A 27,515-nucleotide genomic window follows, 5' to 3' on the forward strand; every position below is an offset into this window, starting at 1 on the left:
GGGGGGGGGGGGAGAAGAAAAAGAAAAGAAAAGAAAACTCTTCTCCCCTGGAGTGATGTAATAGGAACTCCTCCGCCCAGTGGGGAGAGAGCCTTAAGATTCAAGATTTTGGTTAGCAACGCCCCCCTATCCCCCACCTCCAGAGGAGGAGCTGGAGAGATGGCCCAGTGGTTAAGAGTACTGGCTGCTCTTGTGGAAGATCCAGGATCAGCCCCCAGCACACACTTGTCTGTAATTCTAGTTCCGGAGAATCCAATGCCCTCTTCTGGCTCCCATGGGCACCAGTTATTCATATGGTATACATGCATGTATATAAGAAAAACATAGCCGGGCAGTGGTAGCACATGCCTTTAATCTCAGCACTTGGGAGGCAGAAGCAGGCGGATTTCTGAGTTCAAGGCCAGCCTGGTCTACAGAATGAGTTCCAGGACAGCTAGGACTATACAGAAAACCCTGTCTCAAAAAACCAAAGAGAAAGAGAGAGAGGGAGAGGGAGAGGGAGAGGGAGAGGGAGAGAAGGAGGGAGGGAGGGACAGAGGGAGGGAGGAAAAACATATATAAGAATGAACAAATCTCCCCCCCAAAAAAAAAACCAAAACTTTTTTCGAGACAGGGTTTCTCTGTGTAGCCTTGGCTGTCCTGGAACTCACTCTGTAGACCAGGCTGGCCTTCAACTCAGAGATCTGCCTGCCTCTGCCTCCTGAGTGCTGAGAGTAAAGGCATGTACCACTACAATCACCAGGCTAGCAACAAATCTTTTTTAAATGTTCATTTTATGTTGTCTACAAGTGCACTACATGTGTGCAGTACCTGTTGAGGCCAGAAGGGGGCATCTGATCCTCTAGAACTGAAGTTACAGAACTGAACCTGGGTCCCCTGTAAGAGTAGCAAGTGCTTCTAACCATTGAGCCATGGCTACAGCCCCCAAATCAATAAATTTTTAAAAGAGATACCTCAGTGCTGGAGAGATGGGGAGAAGGGGGGAGGGAGGGAGGGAGGGATGGAGGGAGAGAGAGACAGAGACAGAGACAGAGAGACAGAGACCTCCCCTGCACACACAGCTCATTTCCTCCAGGACTGGTGTCCCTTGGATGTGCTTTGATATTCCCCATAGACATTTTGTTAGATATCCGATTTTTCACGAGAATTGAAGGCACATTTACTCCTCACCACTACTGGCTCCACTATTCAGCTTAAGAACTGTTGTTAAGCACCTACTCTATGCTTGGTGCTAGGGAGTCTCCCACAAGGGCCCAGCTGCTGTAGGAGAAGCTCAGGGGAGAGGGAGAGAGAGAGAGAGCAGAGCAGTGAACACCTAAAATATTAACTGAATGCTATGGGGGTGTACACTTGCCATCCCAGTCCTTGGGAGGTGGAGGCAGGAGGATTGAGTTCCAGGCTCGCCTGGGCTACGTGATAAGGCCCTGCCTCCCAAACCAAACCAAACCAACCACAGCAGACAGTAAAGTACTATAAGGACGTGAAAGGCCGTTGTGAGAGATTTGGGGAGCTACTTGGGGTGACTTGGACATTTAAGCAGGTGGCATTTAATCTGTCTGAGGCGGGCAGTGGGAGGAGCAAAGATTAGAAAAGGCTGTTCCTGTTCCGGATGGAAGGAGGGAGCAGGAGTTACAAAGGACTTGGCGGAGAAAGAGCAGTCCACAAGGAAACCAGGGGAGAGATCGGGGGCCTTGGTGGGTCAGAGATGGGCAGCTCCTGAGCCTGGCAAAAGGCTGAGGAACACAGGAGGCTTCGAAGCAAGGGTCGTGTGATGAGATTTTCATTTATAATGGCTGGTTGACTCTGGTAGTCGAGTGGGCTGTCAGAGGGAGGGTCCCGGGGATGAACTCAAGTGGTCGGATTTGACAGCAAGCCCAGCTGAGTCACAAAGCATAAGAATCCCCTGGAGCCGATTTCCTCACTGGCCCCTCCCCCTGTCTTGGACAGCCACCTCACCCCTCCCTCCACACTGGTTCTCTTGCACATATGCCCAACAGTGAGAACCAAGTTGGACCAGAACAGAAATGGTACTTTAGAGGATGGCTCAGTGGTTAGAGCACTGCCTGTTCCTCTGGATGACCAAGGTTAAGTCCCCTGCACCCGCATGGTGGCTCATAACCATCCCTAACTCCACTTCCAAGGGATCCAATCCCCTATTGTAACCTCCACCGGCACCAGGCATGCATGTGGTACCTAGATAGACAGACAGACAGACACACACACACACATTTTTTTAAAGCCTACAAGAGAAAATAATTGTCTCTTTGGAAAGCTGAAAGTGTTTGAGTGACTTATTAGATGTGACCGGAACCTTTTGGGAAACGAGGTTAGACCTTTGGGATCCTGAGGAGGGAGAGGAGATTTCTGGTGCATCGTCCCTGTCAGAGACCACTGGATGACGGTCACAGGAGATGCCCCTGGCAAGGGAGGGGACACTTAAAAAAAATTCTCTGCTCCTGAGATCTGACTTTGCCTACCTGGGTTCTTTTAAAGTATGTTTCAATTAACATAACTGGATTTTTGTTTGTTTGTTTGTTTTTTGTTTGTTTTGGTTTTTTGAGACAGGGTTTCTCTGTATAGCCCTGGCTGGCCTCGAACTCAGAAATCTGCCTGCCTCTGCCTCCCAAGTGCTGGGATTAAAGGCGTCAGCCACCACTGCCCACCTAAGCTATGGGGTTTTATTTGCTTTTGTTATTTTGGGGATGAAACTGAGGGAGTGTGCCACCACTGAGCCACATCTCCCAGCACAGCCCAAAGCAATGATTCCCACTCCACCTCCACTTTGTTTTTAAGATTTCACTCTGTGCCTTTGAACTCATAGATCTGCATGTCTCTGTCTCCCAGGTGTGCCACCAAGCTCTCTCCCCATTTCGCCGGAGCTTAGATCATTATTTTGTGTGTGTGCATGTCTGTGAGTGTAGAGGGCAAAGGTCAACCCGTGGGACTGGTTCTCTCCTTGCATCCTGTGGATCCACTCAAATGGTCAGACTTAACTGCAAGCACTTTACCGGCTTAGCCATCTGGCTGGCCTGTGAAGCAAAGATTCTAGGTGTGTATGGGAGGGCCACCTCCAGATTCACTCAGCAGTTTTCATCGGGTCAGAGGACTTTCTTAGAATTGTGTGAACTTCATTCAGATGTCTGGCTATAAAACTCCCGAATTAGAGGGGAAAAGGAACCGAGATGGGGGCAGGAGTGTGAGTGGGGAGATTCCTGGCTCTACCTTTCCCCCACTAACCTTTTCTAGCTCAATGGAAGACCCTATGGCTCAGCTGATGGCGAAGGAATCTGTCTTGATTCGGCTAGGCTTTGGTGACCTTGACTCTTGGTCTCTACCATTGGGGACCTCATTGTGGAAAAAAAAAGCCTCTAAGAGGCTCGCCGGGCCAGCTCGTCCACCCCACCCCAACTCTCGCGGAAGGCCTGGGAGAGGCACGTGCCCCGCAGGCCACGCCCACCTCCCAGCGGGAACCGCCCCCAGCAGCCGGGCGCGTGGAGACAGGAGCTCGAGGGGACCCAACCCAGACCGGGCGTCGCGGGGTGCAGCATGCGGACCTTGTGGCCGCCGCTGGCCGCCGCGCTAGCCGCTCTGGGGGTGAGGCGGGCGTGGCGCGTGGGGAGGGCCATCCATCCGTGGGCTGATCTCGGGTGGCCGGGGCGGGGCGCCGGGGCCCGCTTCCCCATTTGGGCAATGGAGACACTGAGGGAGTCCGTACTGCATTTGGCATTGCAGATGTCAACCTACAAGCGGGCCACGCTGGACGAAGAGGATCTGGTGGACTCACTCTCCGAGGGCGATGTGTACCCCAATGGCCTACAGGTAGGAACTCTGACCCTCGCTGGTTCAGCAGTGCCCGGGCTCGGGCATGCGCAGTCTGCGTCTCCTCCCCGCATCTGTCCGTGAGGGAGCGAGATGGGACGTGCACCTAGCAGCTCTGGGTCCCAGGAGGACCCCTTCCTGTGCAGCGGTGCTCTAAGGCTGGTTTCCATCCCACCTTCAGCTCCATCCATCCCGAGCTCTGGGCCACAACTCAGATGCAGAGTTGAAGCCGTGAACTCTCCTGCCCTGAACTTTTCACTGAACAGCCTAGGATGGTGGTAGTGGTGACGGGGACGAACTCTCCCGGGGTTATAGGGACCCAGCCCCCAGTACCAACAGTCTTAAGCTATCCCCAGCCTCAGCTTGACGGGGCCGGCCTCCCTAGAGTCCTAACTATGACTCGCTCTTCTCTCTGACCACCTCAGTCAACAGGGGGCTGGGCTGGGGGTGGCCTTCTGTCCTCTCTCTCTCTCTGTGTCCTTTGCCAGCTTACTCCGGAAGCCTGGTTCCTTCCCTTTAGGGTTGGTCTGCCCCTGTGGGGATCTCCAGAGGCTTGACATGACATCAAGTCTCTGGCTTGATGGGGTGTGGGGTGTGGGTGGGTGGGGTGGGGTGTTCCCAGACTCTCTCCTCTCCTCTGCCTGGAGCAGAGCTTTCTGGCCAAGCCAGAACTTGGGTAAGGTTTGGACATGAGCAGGTAAGCTGGGTTTTGGATAGGAACAGTCAGGGCAGTTACGTGACCCAGCTCCTGAGAAACCTTCCCGGAGAGACCCAGGACCAAGAGGATCTCTGCTGTCTCTGCCAAAGGGAAGAGTTTTGGGTACCCTGTGAAGGATAAACTTCCTCAAGATTTATCTCAAGGCCGTGCCCAGGAGTGGAAGCTCAGTGTGCCAGGCCCAGCGCCTGTCAAGCTCAGGTGTAGGATGATGGAATTCTAATCTTGGGCTCCTCTGGTTAAGAGTGCAGGGACTCAGCGCCTTCTCTAAGTACCCTGGAGTCATTCTCTGGGATTTGCTGCCTCCCTGCAAAATCCTCCAGAGCACAGATCTGCCGGTCCCCTTCCCTCTCCCTCCCCGCTCCTCTCTCTCTCAGGAATCTCTTTCAGGCCTCATCTGTAAGGTAGGGTAAGGAAAATGGAGTGACAGTGTCACTGTTTTGTGACCCACAAGCTAAGGACTGGTAGCCACGTGGCAGCCATGCCACAGGAGCCAAGGCTGAGACACTAGACGGGCATGAAGCACTGTTGTTGTTGTGTGGGGTGAACCGCATTCAGTCTTGGTGTCCCCACAGCAAGCTGCCTGTCTAAGTGCATTTTCTGATTTCCATGAAGAAAGTGCAGGAAGGTTGATAAGAATCTGGGGGCAGTTCTGTGGGTGCCCTGCCAGGTCTTACCTCCAGGACTTTCACAAAGTAAATACAAGCTAGCTAGCTGGTGCTTGCTCTGCTAAAAGCTAAGAGCCACCATCTCCTGTTTTCCCCTCCTCACTCCTCCCCTCCCTTCTCCTCCCCTTCTATCCCCCCCCTTCTTTCCCCTCCCCTCCCCTCTCCTCTCCTCTATTTTCCCATAGCCGCCATTCCCCACTATAGCCCAAGCGTCCAGCTCCAGGCTTTCCTACCTTTGCCTCCCGGTGCCAGGATTGCAGGTGTGTACACCAGGCCTGTCTATATTACGAGGTAGAGTTCTCTCATAGTTTAATGTTTTAAGTCTTTTGGGTTTTTGTTCAGTATAAATGCTTTACATGTTCATTTACCAACTAAGAAAGGATGAGTGTAAAAAAAGGGTTTAAGGAATTGGGAATACAACTCATTGGTAAGGGAACTTGGCTAGCACACTCGAGGCCCTGGATATGGTTCTCTGACAAAACACACACATACATACACACACACTCACAAACACACACACATACACATACACACACACAAAAAGGGGCTTTAAAAAAAACAAATTTGCCGGGCGGTGGCGGCACACGACTTTAACCCCAGCACTTGGGAGGCAGAGGCAGGTGGATTTCTAAGTTCAAGGCCAGCCTGGTCTACAGAGTGAGTTCCAGGACTGCCAGGGCTACACAGAGAAACCCTATCTCAAAAAACCAAAATAAATAAATAAATAAACTAATTCCACTTAGAAACAATGAGCTCTAGTATTTTATATTTGAGTGTGTGTATATACATATATGTATGTGCATGTAAATATATATCTCTGTGTGTAGATATATATTTTGGGAGGGATGTGTCTAACTTAGGCCCCTTCCCTAACATGAGTTCTGCCAGCTTCTCTCTTGTATGCGCACACTTTTTTTTTAGACAGACTCTCAGCTCTCTAAGCCAGCCCAGCCTTCAACTTGAAATCCCCCCTCCCCATTTTTCTCCCAATCACACCACCACACCTGGCCTGTATGTTTGTATTGTGTTACATTTTTGATTTATTGTTGTTATTGTTGTTGTTTTGTTTGAGACAGGGTCTCGTGTAGCTTAGGTAAGCCATGAACTTGCCATGTAGCCAAGGATGATCTTGAACTCCCGATCCTTTTTCTGCCTCCCACACCTTGGGGTTCCTGGCAAGCACTTCCACACTCTGCTGTATGCAGTGCTGAGGACCAAACCCAGGGCTCACTGTTGGCCGAGTTCTGTGCCCCAGCCCTCTAAGCACATGGTGTAAAGCTATGCAGCCCTGTCAGTGTGTCAGGAGCTTTTGAGAACCAAGAGCACCTCACGCATACAGCCTTCTTTACAAGAGGTATTATTGTTGTTGGCCCACCTCTCAGAGCCGCTACTAAGATTCACATGAGGCAATAATGATTTTAAAAAAACAAAAACCAAAGGTCCGTCTGGTGCTCTGGGAATGGATTTACCTGTCACAGACACTTACTGTGCCTAATACGTCAGTGATGCCCCATGTATAATAATAGCATTTTCCCTCCAAAGCTCTGCTTTATAAATGCCAGCTGCCTGGTACCCTCCCTTCCTTCCTACCCCCCTATCTGTATACAGAGAGAGAGACAGACAGACACACACTCACACATAGAGAAAGACACCGACATACACACACAGTGGACAGAAGCGCACACCAATTGCAGTTGCTTGAGAGAAAATCCATACAGCTAGCCTGGGAGGCCTGAGCACAGCTGCCTACTAAATACATCTGGTTACTTCCCAGGGAAAAGTTAAGCAGCAGGGAAAACTGAGGTATAAAAATCTGAGACCCTTACCTTCCCACCCTCTGCATAGTGCTGTCTTTGGGGAGCGACTTGAAGGACGGACCCTCTTAAGACTTTCTTTCTTTCTTTTTTTTTAAAAAGATTTATTTATTTTATGTGTATGAGTACACTGAAGTTGTCTTCAGAGACACCAGAAGAGGGCATCAGATCCCTTTACAGATGGTTGTGAGCCACCACGTGGTTGCTGGGAATTGAACTCAGGACCTTTGGAAGAGCAGTCAGTGCTCTTAACCACTGAGCCATCTCTCCAGCCCCCCTCTTAAGACTTTCAAACAACTTCCCCTTGTGGGGTGGGACCTTCAGCTCTGTACACCAGCTATGGTGTTAGACTCTTGGGCAGAGGGTTCTAGAATCTGAAATGGTCACTCACACCTGGGGACTTCACCCCAGCTTCCTAGTATTTAGAGTTGGGAGACAGGCTCAGGGTTCTGACTGATCTCTCCTCCGTACAAACATTTCCTGAGACTGAGATCAGCCGTCTTAAAGGTTGTCACCATCCCTTCAAGGTCAGGCATAGAGGGAGGGGAATGTGGCAGGTGAGACTTGGACAGTTGGAAGACATCCTAGTTCTGCTCAGGGCTCACCTCAGTGGTCTCAGCTGGAAGTCTACCTCATGGAAACTTTACTGGAAGGAACTTGCCCAAAATGGCACCCCCACGGAGGCAGGGGCCCCCTGCTAGGCTGAGCTGTTCCGCTCTGCCTGCTCTGAAAGGCTGAGTCTGAAGCAGAGAGCCCTCATGATGCTGGGCCTCTGGGCTGTCAGGGTGGGCTCTCTGCCAGAGCTTTGGCAGACAACCCCTGTTTACTGCCCCATGAAGCCAGGTTGCTGGGGGGCCCTTGGACTCTGAAAGCTTGCTTTGCTTAGCCTGATTTCCACCCCCTACGCTGCTGGCTCTTCTCCTGGGCCCTGGGGCAGGCACCCTTCCTCACCTGCAGAACTTGTTTTTGTTGTAAGCCTAGGTGAGCCAGGCTCTCACTTCTGTAACCGAATATTTATCCGCTCTTATAATGGGCTTTGTTCCGGTGCTTTGCGAACCCTGGGAATGCCAGGGCTGGACACCTCTGCGCTTCTCCTCCCACTCTGTCTCTCCCTTTCTGCTCCATCCTTCTTCCTGTTCCTCATCCCTGCTCTCTACCCTCCCCCCCATTTCTGACACCACCTCACAATGTTAAATTGCCCTAAGCCTGCCAGCAGACTGAGAGTCCAAAGTGACTTTAACTCCGTGGGGTATCAGCTCTGTACCTTGGCCAACAGCCACTTCCCAATCACCTCAGGATGGATCGGGCTGCTCGCCACTAAGCCTACTGCCCTTCGGTGGCCACAGCCTGGGTCTCCTATGGTTAGCATGCCCTCATTTCTAAAAGAAAACATGAAAACACACATTTCCTTGTCACCTCATTTCATAGGATCCTCCCCAGGGCGTAGGTATTGGGGGCGAGGCTCAGGGAAAAGGGGCAGTGATACCACCCAGACCTGACCACAGTACTGGGATTTGCCATCTTCCTCTGGTCCAGCCCAAAGCTTTGAGGTAATGCCTGCCCCAGGAGCTGCTCCTAATCCCTCTGCCCTCAGAGGCAAGGCCTGACCAGAAACCCAGAAGCGCTTGGCCCAGCAGCGAAAGTCAAATGGGGAACATGACGAAGGGGAATGATCCTATTTTCAAATTTCATTTGCACTTCTTACTGGGAACTGAGACCTTTATAATTCCATTCTGACTTAATTCTAAATTAATCCACAGTGGACGCCATCTGTTTAGATTCAACACTTGGCTTGACATGGAACAGGGATGTCCCAGCCTGCCTGTTTTCTCTCTGGGGGCAACGTGGCCTCATGGACACGACCTGTGCAATCTGGAGAGATGCCTCGTTGTGCTCTGTCACGTCTATGCCAAAAGCCCTCAGTAGCTGTGCCTCCTCTGGAGCTCACAAAGTACCTGGTCTTCTCTTACCAATCAACAAAACAGAACAGATGGGTGTCCAGTTCAAAAAAAAAAAAGAAAAGAAAAAGAAAAAAGTCAGCTGCTAAGCGTGTATGAGTTGCTGCTGCTCGTTTGTTCCCCTCCGGGTTCCCTCATCTGCCGTCTCTCCCTCCTCCTTCACCACCTTTGTCTTTGCACCTGGTTGACCCCTATACCCCTCACCACAGCACTTTAGTGTCCCTGCGGAGTGGCATCTCCCTGCTTTCCCCAAAGCTGAACGGTCTGTCCCAGCTGCTCCCTAGAGCTCCCTCAGGCGAAAGGAAGCCTCTTCAACCAGAGTCTCCATGGCTCTGTTAACTGAACTGGAACCGTCCAGCCAGAGAGGGCACAAGGTGGAAGAGATAGGCTGGGACAAGTCCCAGAGCAGAAGGACAGCCACATGAAGGGACACTGATGTCACTGTCCCCGGCAAGGCTGCACCTGCCTGGAGGCCTTGGGGCCTCTCTGTGAGCCAACATCTGAGGTAAACTTGAAGAAGGTAACTGATGGCCAAAGGGTGTGTCCACTGGAGCACATGTCCCAGGCTGTCTCTGAACAGGTGAGAGAGTCCCCTGGTTAGGAACCTCTACCTTTTCCTGTTTAAGAAAGCTCAGGGGATTTCCTCAGGCAGCGCCCCCCACCTGGCTACCACCGTGGGGTGCACACCTCCCGGGCAGTCACAGGATGTCTCCAGTTCTCAGCATCCTTTTCTCAGTTTTAGATCCCAATTTTTCTTCTCGTGTTCCGCTTTCCCTTTTAGCACCCAGGAGGTAGCCCAGGATGGCCTTTCCCTAGGGTAACCCATTTCAGATCTCATGGGCCAGTTGTAAGATGCCTTCTGGGCTCTGACCTGCTCTGGGGGCACCCTCTGTACATCTATCTTTGTGGGGATTCTCCGAGACCGAGTTGGGTATCCCTGGGTCCCCCAGTATGCTGGAGACCTCTCAAGGACGCCTTTCGTTCCTCTTCTTGCTCCTTCCTCCTCAACCACCCTGAAGGGCAGTGACGTCTCTTCCATTCCTCTGGATGGATTTCCTGTTCTTTCTCAGAGCTATGCCTGGCACCCATCCCCTTTTTAGCTGTCTACACCCAATTCAGACATCACCTGCTCCAGGAAGCCTTTCCTGCCCGCCCATCTGTTCATTATCTGCCTTCCCTCGTGGCTGTAAGCAATTGAAAGCAAAGGAACCCATTTTCTCCCACTTGGGTTGGTACCCAGATGTTTGTACTGGGTGACGTCACTGAACAGCCCCACCTTCTGGAGACTCTTCCTGTCCTGTGCCTCTCCTGGCTTTTGCAGGGAGAACCTCTTGGAGCAGAAGGGGCTTCCCACGCTCCCACCCCTGTACTGGCTTTGGGTGGGAAAAGCACGGGCCCAGGGTCCTGAGTGTAAGCCTGTCCCCTCTCGTCTCCTGCCCCCAAGGGCCTGCCACACCCTCCATTTCCCCTCATTGTGCTTTCTTTCCTGTTTAGCCAGACTACAGGGGCCTGGCACATTCTTCCCCCCTTAGAGGACCTGCCTGTGTGGAACTACTATTTCTCCTCTCGCCTTCCCTGACCATCCCCTGAGACCCACGTCTCACTCACTGGTGGGCTCTAGAATTTATTTCCTATCTCAGTCCTATCCATTCAGCTATGAGAAAAGTGACCAGGAACCTCTGTTTCATCGTTCATAAAAAGAGAGGCAGCGAGGCAGCCCTGATAGGATTAGAACAACCAAATGGGCTGAGTTGTCCCCACTTGCAGAGAGCAGGCAGGAGCTGTGGTCCTGTCTTGCTTGTCTCTGGTTCTGTAGATGCAGGGGCTCTGAGGAGGGCCCAGCTGGCTGCCCTATGAATGCCTTTAAGTCCAAACATCCTGTTCATTTTTTTTTTAAGCTCCTTACTGGAGAAATAAGAAAGCTGTAGGGTTTTTTTTTTTCCTTCTGCTGGTATCAAATAACACAGAAAACACAAGCCCGCCTGAGTTGAGCTGCTAGCTCTGATGTCCGGGAGCAAATTGAAGCTACTGGCCAGGGCGGTGGCTCCTTCCTGGATTAGGGCAAATTCTGTGGGAACTGGACCACCTCTGAGACGATGGGCAGCCTGATGCCTCCCCAGGGTCTGGGCCTGCCTTGGAGCTCCTTCCTCCTGGGGAAGAGGGGCTCTGGTCTCATGGTCTCTCGGCCCCTCTTGGCTTCTTCCCTGCAGGTGAACTTCCGCAGCCCCCGGAGTGGCCAGAGGTGCTGGGCAGCTCGGACCTCGGTGGAGAAGCGGCTGGTAGTGCTGGTGGCGCTTTTGGCGGCGGGGCTGGTGGCCTGCTTGGCAGCCCTGGGCATCCAGTACCGGACAAGTAGGTGCATCTGTGATTCGGGGTGGGCCTAACCATGATTCCTTGTGCTCTGTCACTCTGTGCAAGGGGCAAGGGTTCTTGTGTAAGCTGGAATTGGTCTCCAAAGCCAAAGAGAAAGATGCCTCGGGGCCCAGAGTCCAGACAGATGGGTTAGTAGAGTGAGTGATGTAAAGGTTTTGAAATCAAGACACATTTGGGTGCAATGGCTGAAGCCTATAATCTCAATACCCTGGTAGGCTGAGGCAGGAGGATGAGGATTTCAAGGCTAGCCTGGACTACTACTTAGAGAGATCAAAGCTTTCCTAGGCTACGTTAGATTGGCTCAGCAGCTAAATAGTTAGAGAAGCCATTTAATTTCCAGAACTGACTAATTTTTTTTCTACTCTGAATTTGGCGGAAGTGCCCAGTTGAGGGATGACTGTAATGACCTATGTATCTGGTGCTCCCAAGGGCCTTTCCCGTTAGCTTTGGCTCTGTTTACCGTGCAGGCGTGGCTGCCTGTCTTCCCTAGTCTCAGGAGTACAGCCGCTACGGCTTCAGTTTACCGGGCACTTCCTGTGGACTCACCTCATACATGCAACTTACTCCTTCCTCCCTGGAGCCCTGTGAGCTGTGCTGCAGCCACTGAGACCGACTCACCCCAGGCTGCAAGCCAGGGTGATTGAGTGCAGAGGTTGCATTTGCTCACAGGTCTCCAGGTTTTAGAGGAATCCAGAGCAACGGCCCCGCCTCTTTGTAACCACGGTTCACGTCCATGGAAAGTCAGCACCCCAAAAGGACTGCACCTCATGTCCTAGAGCCTTTGTGTGTTTCTGTCGCATGCATGGCTCTCCTCCACACTGGATGGTCACCTAATGACTCCTTCTGACTGGATGGCTGTGATGGGTCCCTCTGGCCCTGCTGTCAGGGTGGGTCCCTCTAACCTTCCTGCATTTGTAGGCCCCCTCTGACTCTGTTCTGATGGGTTCCTCTGACCTCACTATCGTTCTGGGGTCACGAGAAGAATGGATCTGAGGAGAATGGATCCAAGTTCAAACCAAGTCCAAGGTCTTGGGTCTCCTATTCTCCTCCCCGCAACCGTCTGCTTTCTTACCAATCAGAGAAACCAAAGGAGGTGGTCCCACCCACCGGCTGTCATTTACCACAGCACAATGGCTGTATGGGGCCTTCTCCACTATGAAGTTGGTTGAGAGCGGCCATCCTGAAATGGGATGGGGGGCATTTTAGGTTCCTAAATAGAGGGCTGGGACTTCATTCATATGCCTTTCCTCTGTGGGTCACTTAGTCATTTATTCATTCATGTATTCAAACAATTCATGATTGCTGCTTCCTTTAAGTATATATGAAGCGCTTAAGAAATAATCGCTTGATTATTTAACTGACATACTAATGGTTTATAGAGATTCTTTTCCTCATGTGCCTGACTCAGAGGTGCTGAATTCATACTTTACTGATTAAGTACTTGTTTCTGGGTCTTTAACCCTGTGTCCAGCATTGTTCCTGAACGCCGTGGGTGTGTAGAAGCCGAGTAAATGGCCGGGTGAGCAAAGGTGTATAAAGAGCAGTGGAACCTGGAACAGCCTTTCTCTACCAAGCATGTGTGTCGTTGTGTGCCTGTGAGTGCAGTGTGTGCATGTGTGTGTGCATGTGTGTGTGTGTGTGTGTGCCTGTGGAGGTGTATATATGAGCATGTGCACATGTCCACTTCATCAACAAAGCACAATTCTCTTTCTGCAGCTACCCCCATCCTGAGGCAATTTCAGTTCAGAGCATCCTGCTAGGCAGGGTGGACCCAGAACTGTCTGCCCAGCTCTTGGCTCAGGGATGGAGAACAGACTGCTCTGGGACTCCCCTTAAGAACCTTAACACGCTTCTCCAGGACTCAAAGAGTGCTCCAAAAGGATGACTCCTAAGTAAAATGTATCGTGGGATAGCTCAGTGGGAAAAGGTACTTGCTGCCAAGTTGACAATGTGAGTTTGATCCCCAGATCTCAAACAGCAGTTGTTACTGCCAAGTGGGACTCGTAGGGCCAGATTCCAGTGTCTGCCTTTGGCCCATTCCTCTCCCTGTCTCCAAGCCCAGACCTGGAAGAAGAATGGCCTTTTTGCCCTAGGGTGGAGCTGGGCTAAGGTTCAGGTGACCCATACACCACCTGAGAAAGCAGCCGCCGCCTGGGTCTTGGCAGGAGACCCCCATTATGCATCAGCAGGCCCTAACATTGGCTGCATCTGAGTAAACACCAGGCCAGGCAACGCAGCTCCTCGGACAGTTCTGGAAGGCCCACCTCTCCGCAGTGTCTGGACCCTTGAGGACATTCTGACCTACCTCCCTGCTTAGGCTTCCTGTCCAGAGGCTTGCAGCCGCTTTCCAGACAGCAGCAAAACTCACACGAAGTCCGTCCTGGAAGGGTTATTCATTGATTCATCTTTAACACTTTTTTTTTTTTTTTGGTTTTTGAGACAGGGTTTCCCTGTTTAGCCCTGGCTGTCCTGGAACTCACTCTGTAGACCAGGCCAGCCTCGAACTCAGAAATCCACCTGCCTCTGCCTCCCAAGCGCTGGGATTAAAGGCGTGCGCCATCACCGCCCGGCCCTATTTTTAACACTTTTAAGAAAAGTCTATTTGTCTTATTTATCGGTATGAGTATCTTGCCTGCATGTTCATGAACCTCGAGCATGCTTGGTATCTGCAGAGGATGGAAAAGGGTACTGGGATTTAGGATCTAGAGTTGCAGATGGTTGTGAGCCACCCTGTGGATGCTGGGGATTGAGCCCAGGTCCTTTGGAAGAACAGTCAGTGCTCTTAACCACTGAGCCATCTTTCTAGCTGGAAGGTTTTGTTTTGTTTTAGTGCGTGTAGGGTCGTGTGTGTGTGTGTGTGTGTGTGTGTGTGTGTGTGTGTGTGTGTGTGTGTGTGTGTAGGTCAGGGGACAGCTCTTGGATGCCATCCTTAGCAATGCCATTCAGTTCCACTGCTATTTTGATGGTGTCTCTCTCTGGCCTGGAACTCACCTATTATGCTCCACCAGCTCACTAGCAAGCCCAGGGAGCCTCCTGTCTCCACCTCCCCAGCACAGGGACCTTTATATGGCTTCTGGGGTTACTGACTTTCCTCCCCCCATCCCTGTTCTGCGAAGCATTTTAAAGCATGTTAAGGGTCAGATAGATGGCTAAGTCAGTAAGGGTGCTTGCTGTTAAGCCTGATGACCTGAGTTCTAGTAGACTGTGTGGCACACAGTACACACATCGACACATGCACACACGCACCCACTCACACTATACACGTTTTTTAAAGCATCTTGGATGACAGGCAAATACTGTTGTATGAATAAGTTAGATCTGAGCTGGTTCCTGCCTTCTTGGCTGATCACGTGTGTCCCAGAGCAAAGGGGCGTTTGCCACCTACCTCTCCAGCAGGTGACCAGGTCGTAAGACACTTTCATTCAGTCATTCAGTAGGACATTTATGCATTCCACAAACATCCACTGAACAGTAATGGATGCCAAGTACAACACTGGAGAAAGGACCTGTGAAAACAAGTGCATCCTCTCACAGGAAACTGGACAGGGAGAAGGCTGTGCCTTAGCATAGTCCATGGTAGGACTGAAGATACCCAAGACAGGAAGGAACCCAAGTGGGCCTGAGAAGGTTTCCAAGGACCAGGGAACATAGACGAGAGCTCACAACTATCAGTTAGTCAGCTGGGGACCCGTAAACCACTCACTAGTCAATCAAGTAGACATTAAGCTCCTGATGGGCCATGGATACCTGGTGTGGTTGGGTTGGGTTTTTTTGGGGTTTTGTTGTTGTTGTTGTTTTGGGTTTTTTTTTTTTTTAGGTTTTGTTACTTGTTTTTTTTTTTCTTGTGGGGGGGGGGTGCTTTCAAGACAGTGCCTCTCTGTGTGGCCTCGGCTTTCCTAGAACTCACTCTGTAGTCTACAAACTCATATAGACCCTGCCTCTGCCTCCCTAGTACTGGGATTGAAGGTGCGTACCACGACCTTGTGTTGTTTCCAAACCCAAGTCCTCTTACTGTCTGTCTTGTGGGCATTTCCAGCTAAGACTTTGTCAGCCTTGACTTCCTGCAGTTTACTGAGTAAAAACAATAGGAATTATTTGCCTTCTCCTCTCCAAATACGGAGTTATATCTAACCATGAACAGCCTTTTCAAACACATGGACATTCCTTCTGCCCTCATAAGGTTCTGGCCTTCCCGGTGGCCGGGAACCAGGGTGTGTGACTCTGATTAAGGGGCTCTGATGTAGTGTTCCTGTAAGTGGCACTGTCACCCCTGCTACTGAAAGGCTCTCTGTGGGCTGTGACTTAGTGGGAGGGCACTTGACTGGCATGTGCAAGGGCCTGGCTCCATTCCCAGCACTTGGAAAAGAATTTTTTCCATTCAAATGCCAATAGCAGAATAGTTTTGTTTTTTTGGGGGGGTCGTTTCTGTTTGAGATAGGGTCTCATGTACCTTCCTGTAACTCTTTGCCCTTGAGGACGATTTTGAACTTCTGATCCTTCTGCCTCTACCTCCCAAGTGAGGACTTCAGGCCTATGCCACAGTGCTCGGATTTATGTGGTACTGGGGACTGAATCTGGGGCTCTATTAACTGATCTATATTCTCTGCCCTAATTGTGTATGTTTGTGCATGTATGTGTGCACGTGTGTGTATGCATGTGTTCGTATGTTTATGGCATATGAACACACATGTGCATATGGCCTATGCACATTGTATAATTCTCTCTCACACAGAGAGAGAGAGAGACAGACAGACAGACAGACAGACAGAACCTAGAAAACATTCAGTGTTGATTTTATTGAAAGATAAACGTGTAGACTAGAAAAATTAATTGTTGACATCAGGATCAGAAATCATCATGGAGGAAAGATCGCTAAGAGAAAATCGGCTTAGTTCTGAGCTCTTTGAAACCACGGAAGGAAGTTTACACAGCTAACAGAAGTTCCGTGTGCCAAGAGACTAAATCAACTGAGCTTGTGTCTCATGAGGGATCTAGTAGCCACCCAGCTAAGTCAGAGCCAAGTGGGGCTTTGGTTCCTGGACCCCTGGGCCCCTGGGCTTCAGGCCGCCTGCACTGCTCAGCTCTCATGGGCCTCTTGTCCTTGACCCTCAGGAACACCTCCGGTATGTCTGACCGAGGCCTGTGTCTCAGTGACCAGCTCCATCCTGAACTCCATGGACCCCTCAGTAGACCCCTGCCAGGACTTCTTCAGCTATGCCTGTGGTGGCTGGATCAAGGCCAACCCCGTGCCTGATGGCCACTCCCGCTGGGGGACCTTCAGCAACCTCTGGGAACACAATCAAGCCATCATCAAGCATCTGCTGGGTAAGCGACAAAGGGGTTGGGGTGGGTGACCCTGAGTGAACTGGTTAGCTCTGAGATTTAGTCTCAGTTCGCAGCACTGAAGAGTGTGTGTGAGGCGGTTGTCACTGAGAGAGTGCACAGAGCGTCAAGCCTCGGCTTTCTAGGCCCAGCTCACTTAGCTCCTGGCTGGCATTGAGTTTGCGGGATGAGAGTAAAAAGAACTGAGATCAGACTCTCCAGCTCAGACAATACATGTTGATCCGTGGTGGCCTCACAGAGGTCAGGGGTTATAGCTCAGTTGGTAGAGTGCTCGCCTGGCATGCACAGGCCACCGGTTCGGTCCCCAGCTCCAGTAAAACCGGGTGTGGTATCAGCACCATCCCAGTACCGAGAGATAGAGGCAGGAGGATCAAAAGTTTAACTTAAAGTTAGCCTAGGCTTAAGTTCCGGGGGTCTACAGAGTGAGTTCAGTGAGTTCCAGGACAGCCAGGGCTACACAGAGAAACCCTGTCTCAAAAAACCAAGAAAAATAAAGGAAAGAAGGAAGAAAGAAAGAAGGAAAAAGCAAACGAACAAGCTCGAGAGTCTGTTACTCTGTAGGACCTGGGCTGCTGGTGATCAGCTGTGAAAAAGACTATTCAAAGTCCCTTTGACTCAAGTCTGTAGTGCTGGTTAATATATAAGGTCCTGCCCACCCAGTGCCTCCTCTCCCAGGAGTCCCAGCATGTGCTGGACCACATGTACTGACCTGTGATTTTGCCTTCCTCTGATGCCTGGCTATTTTCTTACCAGTGATATATGAAACCCTTTCCAGCTCCGTCTCCTATTGCCCTCTGCCCTCTCCTGGGGCTCCCAAAGCTGGGCAAGGGCCAGAGAGTGAAAAACCTATTAATCCATCGGTCACCGCTGCCACTTAGATTCATGAATACTTAACTCCGTCTTGGCAAGTTGGTTGGGTTTTTCGAGACAAGGTCTCCCTGTGTAGTCCAGCCTGCCCTTGAACTTGAAGCAGTTCTCCTGCCTCCGTTCCCAAGGACTGGGGTTAAAGGTGTGAGGCACCGCATCCAGCTTGTCAGGCCTTTTAAAGCTCTTCCTCACACGGAGGAGTAAGTGACACAGAAGCCACGGCTTAAAAGAGGGCAGACCCTCCCTAAGCGACCAAGTCATCTCGGGAGATCGGAAGTGGTTCTGTTTTAACAACTGCTTTTTGGGCAGCCTCGTCCTTCAGTTGCAAGTGGGTTAAGGACACCTTGTGCTTCTTTTCCAACCCAGCCTCAGACCATGGCTGTTGCTAGGTTACCTACCCACCCTTCCCCCCACAGTCCCCAGCAGCTGCTCAGCAGGACCCCTTCGCCCATCTGAGGCAAGTTGAGTCTGCTTGCCTTAATTTTTAAGGCAAGCTAAACTGTCAGGTTCATAGGGAGTCCCTCCAGTCCTGGGCTCTGACTTTCTATCTGCCCTGTCCCTCTGGGTCAAAGTGATGGTAGGGATCTGCCCTGTGTAGTAACAACCAATCAAGACCTTGACGCAGGTAACCTGGTGGCATCAGAGCCACGCTGCAGAGTTCTAAAGCCATGTAGGCCCCCTATAGACCAGCCTATCTGCTTGTCCAGGGATCTGTGTATGCCACAGTTACCAACTCTCAGCGCCGTCTGGCATAGGAGATCACTGTGAGTATAGACCTGCATGCAGTGGTTTGGGGGCTGAACATGGGGCCCGGCCTTAGTTCAGAGAAACTCAGTTCCCAGAGAAACATGGCTGCCCTTCTGGTGGTTTTGTGTAAATTCCATGTGGTGTCCTCCCTCACAAGCTGCAGGGTGATAGAGGGGTCCTCCCAGGTCCTTGGCTCCTCCTATTATAACATGGAATCTTACAGGTAAGGATCCAGGGTAGCTTCAGAGGAAGGCAAAGTCATAGACGATCTTATGTCTCAGGCATGACGTGGGCCAGTTATCAGGGAAGGTGGTACTGGTGTATCGAATATGCTGAGGTTTTTATTTGTTTCTCAAAATGCATCCACAGAGGTCCATGCTAGGTACGGATGGCACTCAAAGGCAAAAATAGACTGCCCAGGAAATGGTGAAGCAAGAGTTCAGACCTAAAGCCATGGAGTCTCAAAGCGTGTATTCTCTTGTTCCTGGCTCTCTCTTAAGTGTATCCACTCTGGAGAGGCCCCAAGAGGTCTTGCTTGGGAGTGAGGCCTGTGGCTTGCTTCCCTAATGGCTGCTTAGCAGAGCTCTGTAGGCCAGGCAAGCTCTGGGCCCCAAATAAGCTGAGATCACCTCCATGTCCTACTGCTCAGGACCCCCCACAACACACACACACACACACACACACACACGGCACGGCATGTCCTAGGGTCACCTTTCCAGCCTCTGTCCTGGGAACTAATCTAGAAATGACTCTTCAGCTATAGCAGAGATACCTGGGAACCCGGGAAACGGCTGATGCAGGTGAGTGAGTCACATAAGAAACATTCCAGAGCTTAAGGCCCAGCAGTTTCAGCTTCCTAAGACAAAGGACCAGCCAGCAGACCTCGGGAGGAGCCAGGGCTAGCAGCTGGCAGGCACTGGGACACAGGGATGCGCAGCACCTCCAGGGTGGCCTGGGGTGGGTTCTCAGGAGGTAGAACCAGGAGGTAGACGATAAAGAGGGGCATTTGGAGTGTTGGTGAGGATTTTTGCTGGTCCAGCAACTTAGCCTTGAACAAGCCATACCTTCCTTCCTTCCCTCCCTCTCTTTTTCCTTCCTTCCCTCCTTCCTTTCTTTCCTTCTTTCCCTCCTTCCTCAGGGTCCCTAGCCCAAGCTGGCCTTGAACTCCTTATGAAGCTAAAGGTACCTTTCATCTTCCACCCCTTCTCGTCTTTGCTTCCTGAACGCTGGGATTATCATGCCTGGCTTATACTGCGCTGAGGATAGAACTCCCAGGCAAGCATCACTACATGTGAACTCCATTTCCAGCCCAAGGCACACAGTCCTTTGACGGCTGAATTCTCCTGGGACCTCCCAGAGTGTGGACTGACCAGGTGCCACTGTGGCATGCATGTCCTTGTAGCTTCTTAGCTGGAAGAGGCTGGCCTCACTTGTATGGAACATAGACTCTGCCTTTCCCTCGGGCTGACAGCAGGGCCTCCTAGGCCTGGGGAGAACAGAATGCGGCCTCACACCGTCAGGAAGCAGCCAGCTTCCCATCAGCCCTTAGCTTTGGCTTGCTTTGGGCTTTCTGGCTGTGCTTAGCTCCTCTTATCTTACCAACTAGACAACCTACCCCACAAATCCTTGCAGACTACCATCTCCCTCCCTGTCATGCGGGTCACCTATGTGTGTGTGCTTCCCCGGGCACATTCTTGTTTGGGCCAGAGGTCAACACTGAGTGTGTTTCTCAGTTGTTCCTCTACCTTATGTTTTTGAAGCACGTGTCTCGTGGAAGCTAGATCTCTGTTAGCACTTGCGTGCCTAAGCAGTGACCCCTGGAATGGACCTGTCTCTATTCCCCAGCATTGGGGTGTCAGGTGTGTGCTGCCACAGCCCGCCTCTGATGTTCCAAACTTGGGTCCTCACGTTTCTATGACATTGAGTCATCTCCTCACTCCTTCTATTCTTTCCTTTCTTGTTTGTTTGTTTGTTTTGAGACAGGGTTTCTCTGTGTAACCCTGGCTGTCCTGGAATTCCATCTGTAGACCAGGCTAGCCTCGAACTTGGAGATCTGCCTGCCTCTGCCCTCCCAAGTGCTGGGATTAAAAGTGCACACCACCACCACCACCCGGGTCCTTCTAGACTAAGCCTCGTTCCCTGTTATGTCTTCTACCAGTGTGGCCTGAGCCACACTGCCATTCATGTACCCTTCAGACTTAGAGCATCTTATGAGATAGATCATAAAGCTGGGCATGGTGGTGAATTCCTATAATTGCAGCATTCCAGAGGCAGGATTGGAAGATCAGGAGTTCAAAGCCATCCTTTGGTATATATTGAATCCAAGGTCAACCTGGGCTATATGAGAGCCAGTCTCAAAAGCAAGCCATCAAAGCATCACAGATTCCATAAAGAACAGTTAGCTATCAGAGCTGGGGAGACAGATGGGGGAAGAGTGCTCATCCGGCATGCACAAGCCCCCAGGGCGATCCTCGGAACCTGAGCTGGGGGTGGGGGTGGTACATGGGTTGGTGTGCTGGGGGAAGTGGGGAGGGGCCAATAGCTATCTCCCTTCCTTTCTTGTGTCCCTCATTACCAGTCTCTGAGAACATGGAACATTCCAAACTCATGAGATGAGCTTCTGTTGGTGACTGGGCATGAATTGTACCACCCTGTGTCTTCTCGTTTCCATTTGATTATGGCTTCCCAATATTTACCATCTCCCCTTGCTGCCCTCTGTTTGCCTTGGAAACACTTCCCCGTGTTATAGTGCCGTAGCATCCACAGCAGTGGGCCACTTCCATCAGAGAATGGTTTTGGTAGATTTGATGATTCGGGCAGGGAGGCGGGGCCAGGAGCTCTTAGCGGTTGAGGGTGGGTAGACTGTCTTCTGGCCTGGTTTTTCAGTGTACTGACTGGCAAGAAGGAACAAGAAAACAGAAAGACCAGAGCGCCTGTCTGTCCTGGCCTCAGCCACTTTTACGTGACTTTGGTTGGACTAGTTACCCAGTCACTTGCCTATAAGTTGGGTGTGATCCAAGTAAGAGCCACTTGTGGGAAAATGTTATGACAAGTTGCACACATGGCCATGCCCATGTGCTGAGAGCCAGCCGCTTTCTCAGGGAGGCTTAAGGAGGCCTGGGTTCAAATTCCAGCAGGCTCCTTCCTTCTCCTGGGCTCCCTCTCCTTCTCTTTGGCTGGTAACACCAACATCCATCTTTCTGTGTTGTCTGATGATGAGATACAGGCCTGACCCCTGGCCTGCACTCGGCACCAGGAAGTGACAGTGGTGTTGTCCTAAAGAGCTAGGCGCCTCCTATATCAGCCCCTCTTCCCCCCTCTTAGATGGAGCTCTTGAAGCCTGGAGCAGCCTGTGGTTTATCTAAAACAAACACTGGCCTTGCCTGGTGGAGACTCCAGACCCCGCATGCTTCTGCCCAGACAATGCGGTGGCAGCCCTGGAGCCTGAGGAATTCCCAGGCACCCGCTTCCCTGCAGCCGATCTCTCGGGAGCCTCTGCTTGCCTGGCCTCCTGGGCGTTTGCTTCCTGACGCACCAGCAGCGATGTGAGAAAGAGATCCAAGAAAAACTCCCAGAGGAAAAAGAGGGCCGATTAAACGGTGTTCTGTCTTTCCTCTCTGGAACTTTGGGGAAGTGACTGCAGAAGTTTCTGGAATGTGGAAGGAAGGAACTAGTTCTAGCAATTGGAAACTCTGTAGTCTGGTCCCATGCTGCCAAATGATTTCTACATCATTAGAGTCTGAGAGGTCTCCGTTTTTTACATCCCAGTCAGCAGCAGCAGCTGCTGAGGAAGCTCGGAGCTCCGCTCTCTTTCCTTCACTTTCCAAGTACCTTTCACCCCTTCCCTGCCACAGTCTGGCCCAAGTGCCTTTCACCCCTTCCCTGCCACAGTCTGGCCCAAGACCTGTCTTTGTTCACCTGATCCCTTAAAATACCTCTCATGCAGCTGTCTTTTGTGTTCTCCCACAGGTGTGTGCATGTGTGTACATGTGAATTTTATAGTTGTGTGCCTGTGCATTTCATAGGTGTGTGCATGTGTGTGTGCTTCACAGGTGTGTGTGTGTGTGCACAGGTGTATGCATTGTGTGCATGTGCATTTCAGAGGTGTGCATGTGTGGGTGTATACATTTTAGAGGTGTGTGCATTTCAGGGGTGTGTTCATGTGTGTTCGTTTGCATTTCACAGGTGCATGTGTACCTGTTCGTTTCAGAGGTGTATGCGCATTCATAGATGTGTGCGTGTGTGCGCGTGTGCATTTGGAGGCCAGAGGGCAAGGTCAGATGTTTCCCTCCATTGCGATCTCTCTTTCTTTTTGAAGCAGGATCTCTCACAGAACCTGGAGTTCATTGGTTCAGCTAGATTGTGTAGCCAATGACTGTTAGAGATCCACCTCCTCCATGCCCCCACCTCTGCCCTTCAGCGTGTGGTTACAAGCGTGTGCAGCTGTCCCCAGCTCTTCGGGGCACTGGGGATCTGAACTCAGGGCCTCATGCTTTCATAGTGGACCCTGAACCTACTGAGCCAACTCCCCAGCTCTGTATGGCTTACTCAGTCAGTTCAGGTCCCTCTGGAGCTTGCAAGGTCATAGCTGCTCCTGCATGAAGAAGGAGCAGGAGGGTGGTGTGCCTCAGGCTGACCCGGAGCTTCTGCCCCAACCAGGGCAACAGTAGCACATGATGAGAGAAGCTTGACAGAGATAAGAACGCCCGTTGCCACATGGCGCCCGTACTAACCTTATAGATCTCAGCCTGGCACTGGCCTTATTGTAGGGGTTGGGGCCCCTCAGAGTCTCTACAGGACGCACTCAGATGCCAAGTTCTTAGTGCAAAGGAGATTTATTTACTACCCAGGAGGGGTAAGCAGGGGGGCTGCCTCTGGATTGAACAAAAGCAGACAGCAAGCAGCAACAGCAGATGTTTTTGGTTTTGTTTGTTTCTTCTTTCTTTCTTTCTTTCTTTCTCTTTTTCTTTCTTTTTTTCCTTTTTTTTTTTTTTTTTTTTTTTTTTTTTTTTTTTTTTTTTTTTTTTTTGACTAGGCTTTTGAAGGGGGAAGTCTGTGCTAGGACAAGCTGGTAGGTCCTGATTGGGCAGGTTAGCCAGCATAGCCAAATAATGAGTTTTGATTGTTGGACCTTAGTGTTTAGTTTCAGAAAGGAGTCAGTGACCAAATAAGGGAATAGGCCTTGGGGGCTTGCTTTAGGAATGTCATCTAACAGCTTAGCGAGGGAAGGGAGGTGGGCACACCATGCCGGTGCCCTGTTTGCCACTCTTGGGCCCGCTAGAGCCCTTCATTCATCACTCCCCTCTCCCAGACACAATGTTCTGCCTTATTCTACACAAACAGCTCTGCTGTTGTAGCACATGCGGCTGAGGGCCTACTGTGTGCCTGGTCCAGGGGACACAAAGATGACTAAGATACAGAACGTGAGGTGGGCAGGCCTGGCACAGCCCCTGCTCAGTCAGGATTCTCATTGCTCTCACCCCTGAGCCTAAAGCTAGAGCAGGGGCTTCTTCTTGCCATCCTCACGGGTTAACCTGGAGCTTCTCTTCCCATTCTATCCCAGCGTGTACCGAGATGCTCTTGTCACTGCTTGGTGGCTGTCGCCCTACTGCCCCTGCATCTCTTACACCCAGCCCAGCAGCTGCCAACCTGGGAGCTGTGGGAGAGCCGTGAGCATGGCCACAGGAACTGAGCTTGGTCAGGAGGCCTCACAGTGAGGTCGAGAGGACAGCTGCTCCAGATGCCAGGGAAATGGGAGTCAGTCGGTGGCCTCCAGCTGGAACTCAGAACACACTGGGACCAGCACAGCCAGGCTGTCCTGGGAAGCCTGTCTCTAGGTCTCTTATCTTGGTGGCCTTGGGGCGCTAGGGAAAGCAGATGCCAGGCTCATTCTTGAGCACTGAGTTCCACCTCTGATGCTGGCCTCTCAGGGTCATGGCCAGAGCCAGGTGTGGATGGTGAGAGAAAACTTCTAGCCTGGCCAGCAGCACCTGCTGGTTCTGCTTTCCTTGCTAAGAGCTGAGCTGTTAGGAGGCGTTGCCCCGGAGTGTGGGACACTCACCCTTCCCATCCCTGCTTTGCATCTCCAGCCTGAGGTTCAGGCTCTTCTGTTTCCACCCTCCCTCTACAAGACTCCTCGTCCCCTCACTCCCGGGCTCACAGGCGTTTCCCCAGGGTCTCCGGGAATGTGCGCGTGCGTGTGCACGTGTGCGCGTATGTTCTCCCTTCCCACCATCCCACCAGCCTCTGGCTATGCCTACCTCTTTTGTAGGCTGTTTCTGTGCCTTTGAGACTCTGATCAGTGGCAGCCTTGTCTGGTGAGGATGAGGAATGGGACTCTGTGGAGGTAATAGCTGCAGCAGCTCATTAAGACTTCCCATGAACCAGGTGGTGGTGGCGCACGCCTTTCATCCCAGCACTTAAGAGGCAGAGGCAGGCGTGTCCCAGATACAGAGAGAGTTCCAGGACAGCCTGGGCCTCACAGAGAAACCCTGTCTTGAAAAACCACACGTACGCACCCCCTCCCCACATACACACACTCTCTTACTTCCCAGGAAATGTCTCATACCCTTGGCATCACCTGCCTGTGACAAAGGGCTCTCTCTCTTCCAAAGACTTGTCTGTTTGATGTTCCTTCCCTTGGTCCTCTGCTGTCCTTCCCCCTCCCCCATCCTGTCTGAGACCCAGCTCACGGGAACATCCTCTGGAGCTGGGGCTTTGCCTTGATGGTAGACTACTTAGCACTCAGTGCCTAACATGTCCAGGGCCCTGGGCATGACCAGCACGGTATAAACGGAGCTTGGTGGCACCTCAGGGATGCCATCGCTGAAGCCAGGGCCATCACGTTCTTTGACCCCGCAGGCTTTTCTGTGCATATCCTGTCCCTCTATATCATGAGCTTTTTGGACTCAAGAATCAGGTCCCATGTCTGTAAAACTTCATGCTCAACCTAGTGTCTGGCCTCCAGGCCACGCCCAGTGTGCGGAAGCCCTGGAATAAAGCTTCAGATCTGACATCCTCTAAGTAGGCCTAGGAACTGAGTCAGACTCCCACAGGGTCCTGTGCAGAAGCCCCGTGGAGCAGGAGCCTTGCCTTTGGTGTCCCAACTCTTACACAGTATGTGGCACAGAGTGGGCCTCTGATGTCTGCTGGTGAATGGCAGCACAGAGTCCCACCAGAGAGTTGTGGACAGCAGTCTGGGGAGATCCTGGAAGGAGACAGAGGAAGAGACTTCAAGGTCAGAAACTAACGTAAAAGGAGGAAAAATGGCCATAGTATTACAGAGTCTGCCCTGAAGAGCTGGACTCGTGTGTGTGTGTGTGTGTGTGTGTGTGTGTGTGTACACACGCACATGGGCGTGCGTACTTTCTCAGACAGCCGCTTTAGCGCACAGTAGGCTCCTTGAAGTCTGAACAGCACAAAGTATTGTGACTACCCTGGGTGCATCAGGAACCTTCCAGGTCACACATGTGCAGGCATGTGGCCTTCAGCAGGTGGCATGTAGCACAGGTGCTGAGGACCAAGAGAAGGAGGCAGAAATCTCTCTGGGTGCCTGGGAAGCTCTAACGCCCGAACCCAGGATGGTGGGATACAGCCCTAGCCTAGGCCACCAGGGTGGGAAATGGAAAAGAACCCTTTGAGCCCTTTGTAAGTCTCAAACATGTCTAGCCCTCTCAGGAGGAAGCGGGGAGTCAATTGCTCATGAATGCAGTCTTTCAAGGCTGCCCTTCCACCAGGCAAGGTCATCAGGGAGCTGAAAACTTAGGCATCCCCACCTTCCAGGCAAGGGATTGGGGCTGGTTGGTAGGGAAGCCATCCGTCCTGCTGGGTGGGTACATGTTTTAGTTAGGGTTCCTACTGCTGTGATGAAACACCATGACCAAAAGCAAGATGGGGAGGAAAGGGTTTACTCAGCTTTGTATTTGAAGGAACGCAGGGCACGAATCTGGAGGCAGGAGCTGATGCAGAAGCCATGGAGGGGTGCTTCTTCCTAGCTTTATCCTCATGGCTTGCTCAGCCTGCTTTCTTAGAGACCCCAGGACCACCAGCTCAGGAATGCCCCCACGAACAATGGGTTGGTTCCTCCTCCACCGATCACTAATTAAGAAAATGCTCGCTGGGCTTGTCTACAGCCTGATCGTACGGAGGCATTTTCCCCACTGAGGCTCCCTCCTCTCAGATGACTCTAGCTTGTGTCAAGGTGACAATAAAACTATGCAGCACGGCATACATTGCCACCCCAGAGGCATCTGTGAGGTCATCTTGCAGAGAGAAGAAACCCAGGACACAGGGGTGCTTGAGTACAGGCCTAGGACCAGGCTTCTCCCCCGTGGACAGTGGCCTGCCATGGCTTCTCCCCCGTGGACAGTCGTCTGCCGTGGCTTCCCCTCTGTGGACAGTCGTCTGCTGTGGCTTCCCCTCTGTGGACAGTCGTCTACTGTGGTTCTTCTGTACATCTGGGAGCGCTGAGGATCCAGGAAGAAGTCACCCTGTAGGGACAACTCTGTTATTTCTTGACATTCTAGAAAATGCCACGGCGAGCGCGAGTGAGGCAGAGAGAAAAGCCCAAGTGTACTACCGTGCGTGCATGAACGAAACTAGGATCGAGGAGCTTCGGGCCAAGCCCCTGATGGAGCTGATTGAGAAGGTAGGTGTTCCGGTGGATGGCCACCGTCTCCCTCTGATGAGCTTCCTGCCAGCCCCTCCAGCTCACCTCATACCTCACACCTCCGGCCGTCACGCCCGGCTAGGACTCAGAGCCTGTCTGTCTGTCTGCTGTTGGGGTTGGAGTTGCCTGAGCATGTGGGTGCATGGCTCTGTGCGGGTGGATCTGTCTGTGTGGATGGTATAAGGTGTGTGTCTGCATCTGCTGGAGAGAAGCACGTGTGTGTCTAGATGGGGGACAGGGACTGTACTGACTAATCCTTCTCTATTGCTCTTCCAGTCCTGTGTGTATGTGGAGGGGTGTGCTGGTCTTGAAGCACCCTAGACTGTTGGTCAGAAATAGTTCTCTGCAAGAGAAGGACCCTGCTGATTACTAATAAGTCATTCGTCTGTTTCTTTTTTGCTTTGTTTTGTGTGTGTGTGTGTGTGTGTGTGTGTGTGTGTGTCTAGACAGGGTCTCTATTTTAGTTAGAGTTTTAACTGCTATGAACAGACACCATGACCAAGGCAACTCTTATAAGGACAACATTTAACTGGGGCTGGCTTA

The 27,515-nt window shown here is 51.6% G+C and overlaps 1 protein-coding gene across 2 annotated transcripts in view; it reads left to right on the top strand.

Annotated features, from left to right (window-relative positions):
* Nucleotides 1–27,515, top strand: part of Ece1 (endothelin converting enzyme 1) — a 100,510-nt gene that overhangs the window by 45,026 nt on the left and 27,969 nt on the right. The window contains exons 1-5 of one of the 2 annotated variants that reach the window (XM_031379148.1): nucleotides 3,448–3,594; nucleotides 3,733–3,819; nucleotides 11,185–11,326; nucleotides 16,460–16,672; nucleotides 26,830–26,951. In XM_031379148.1, coding sequence (XP_031235008.1) covers nucleotides 3,547–3,594; nucleotides 3,733–3,819; nucleotides 11,185–11,326; nucleotides 16,460–16,672; nucleotides 26,830–26,951 — 612 coding nt within the window. In that variant the 5' untranslated portion in view covers nucleotides 3,448–3,546. Of the gene's footprint in view, nucleotides 1–3,447; nucleotides 3,595–3,732; nucleotides 3,820–11,184; nucleotides 11,327–16,459; nucleotides 16,673–26,829; nucleotides 26,952–27,515 lie in introns of those variants that run through there. The other variant, XM_031379149.1, reaches the window with a different exon arrangement.

The sequence above is a fragment of the Mastomys coucha genome, unplaced genomic scaffold, assembly GCF_008632895.1.
Source record: "Mastomys coucha isolate ucsf_1 unplaced genomic scaffold, UCSF_Mcou_1 pScaffold18, whole genome shotgun sequence".
Taxonomy (NCBI): domain Eukaryota; kingdom Metazoa; phylum Chordata; class Mammalia; order Rodentia; family Muridae; genus Mastomys; species Mastomys coucha.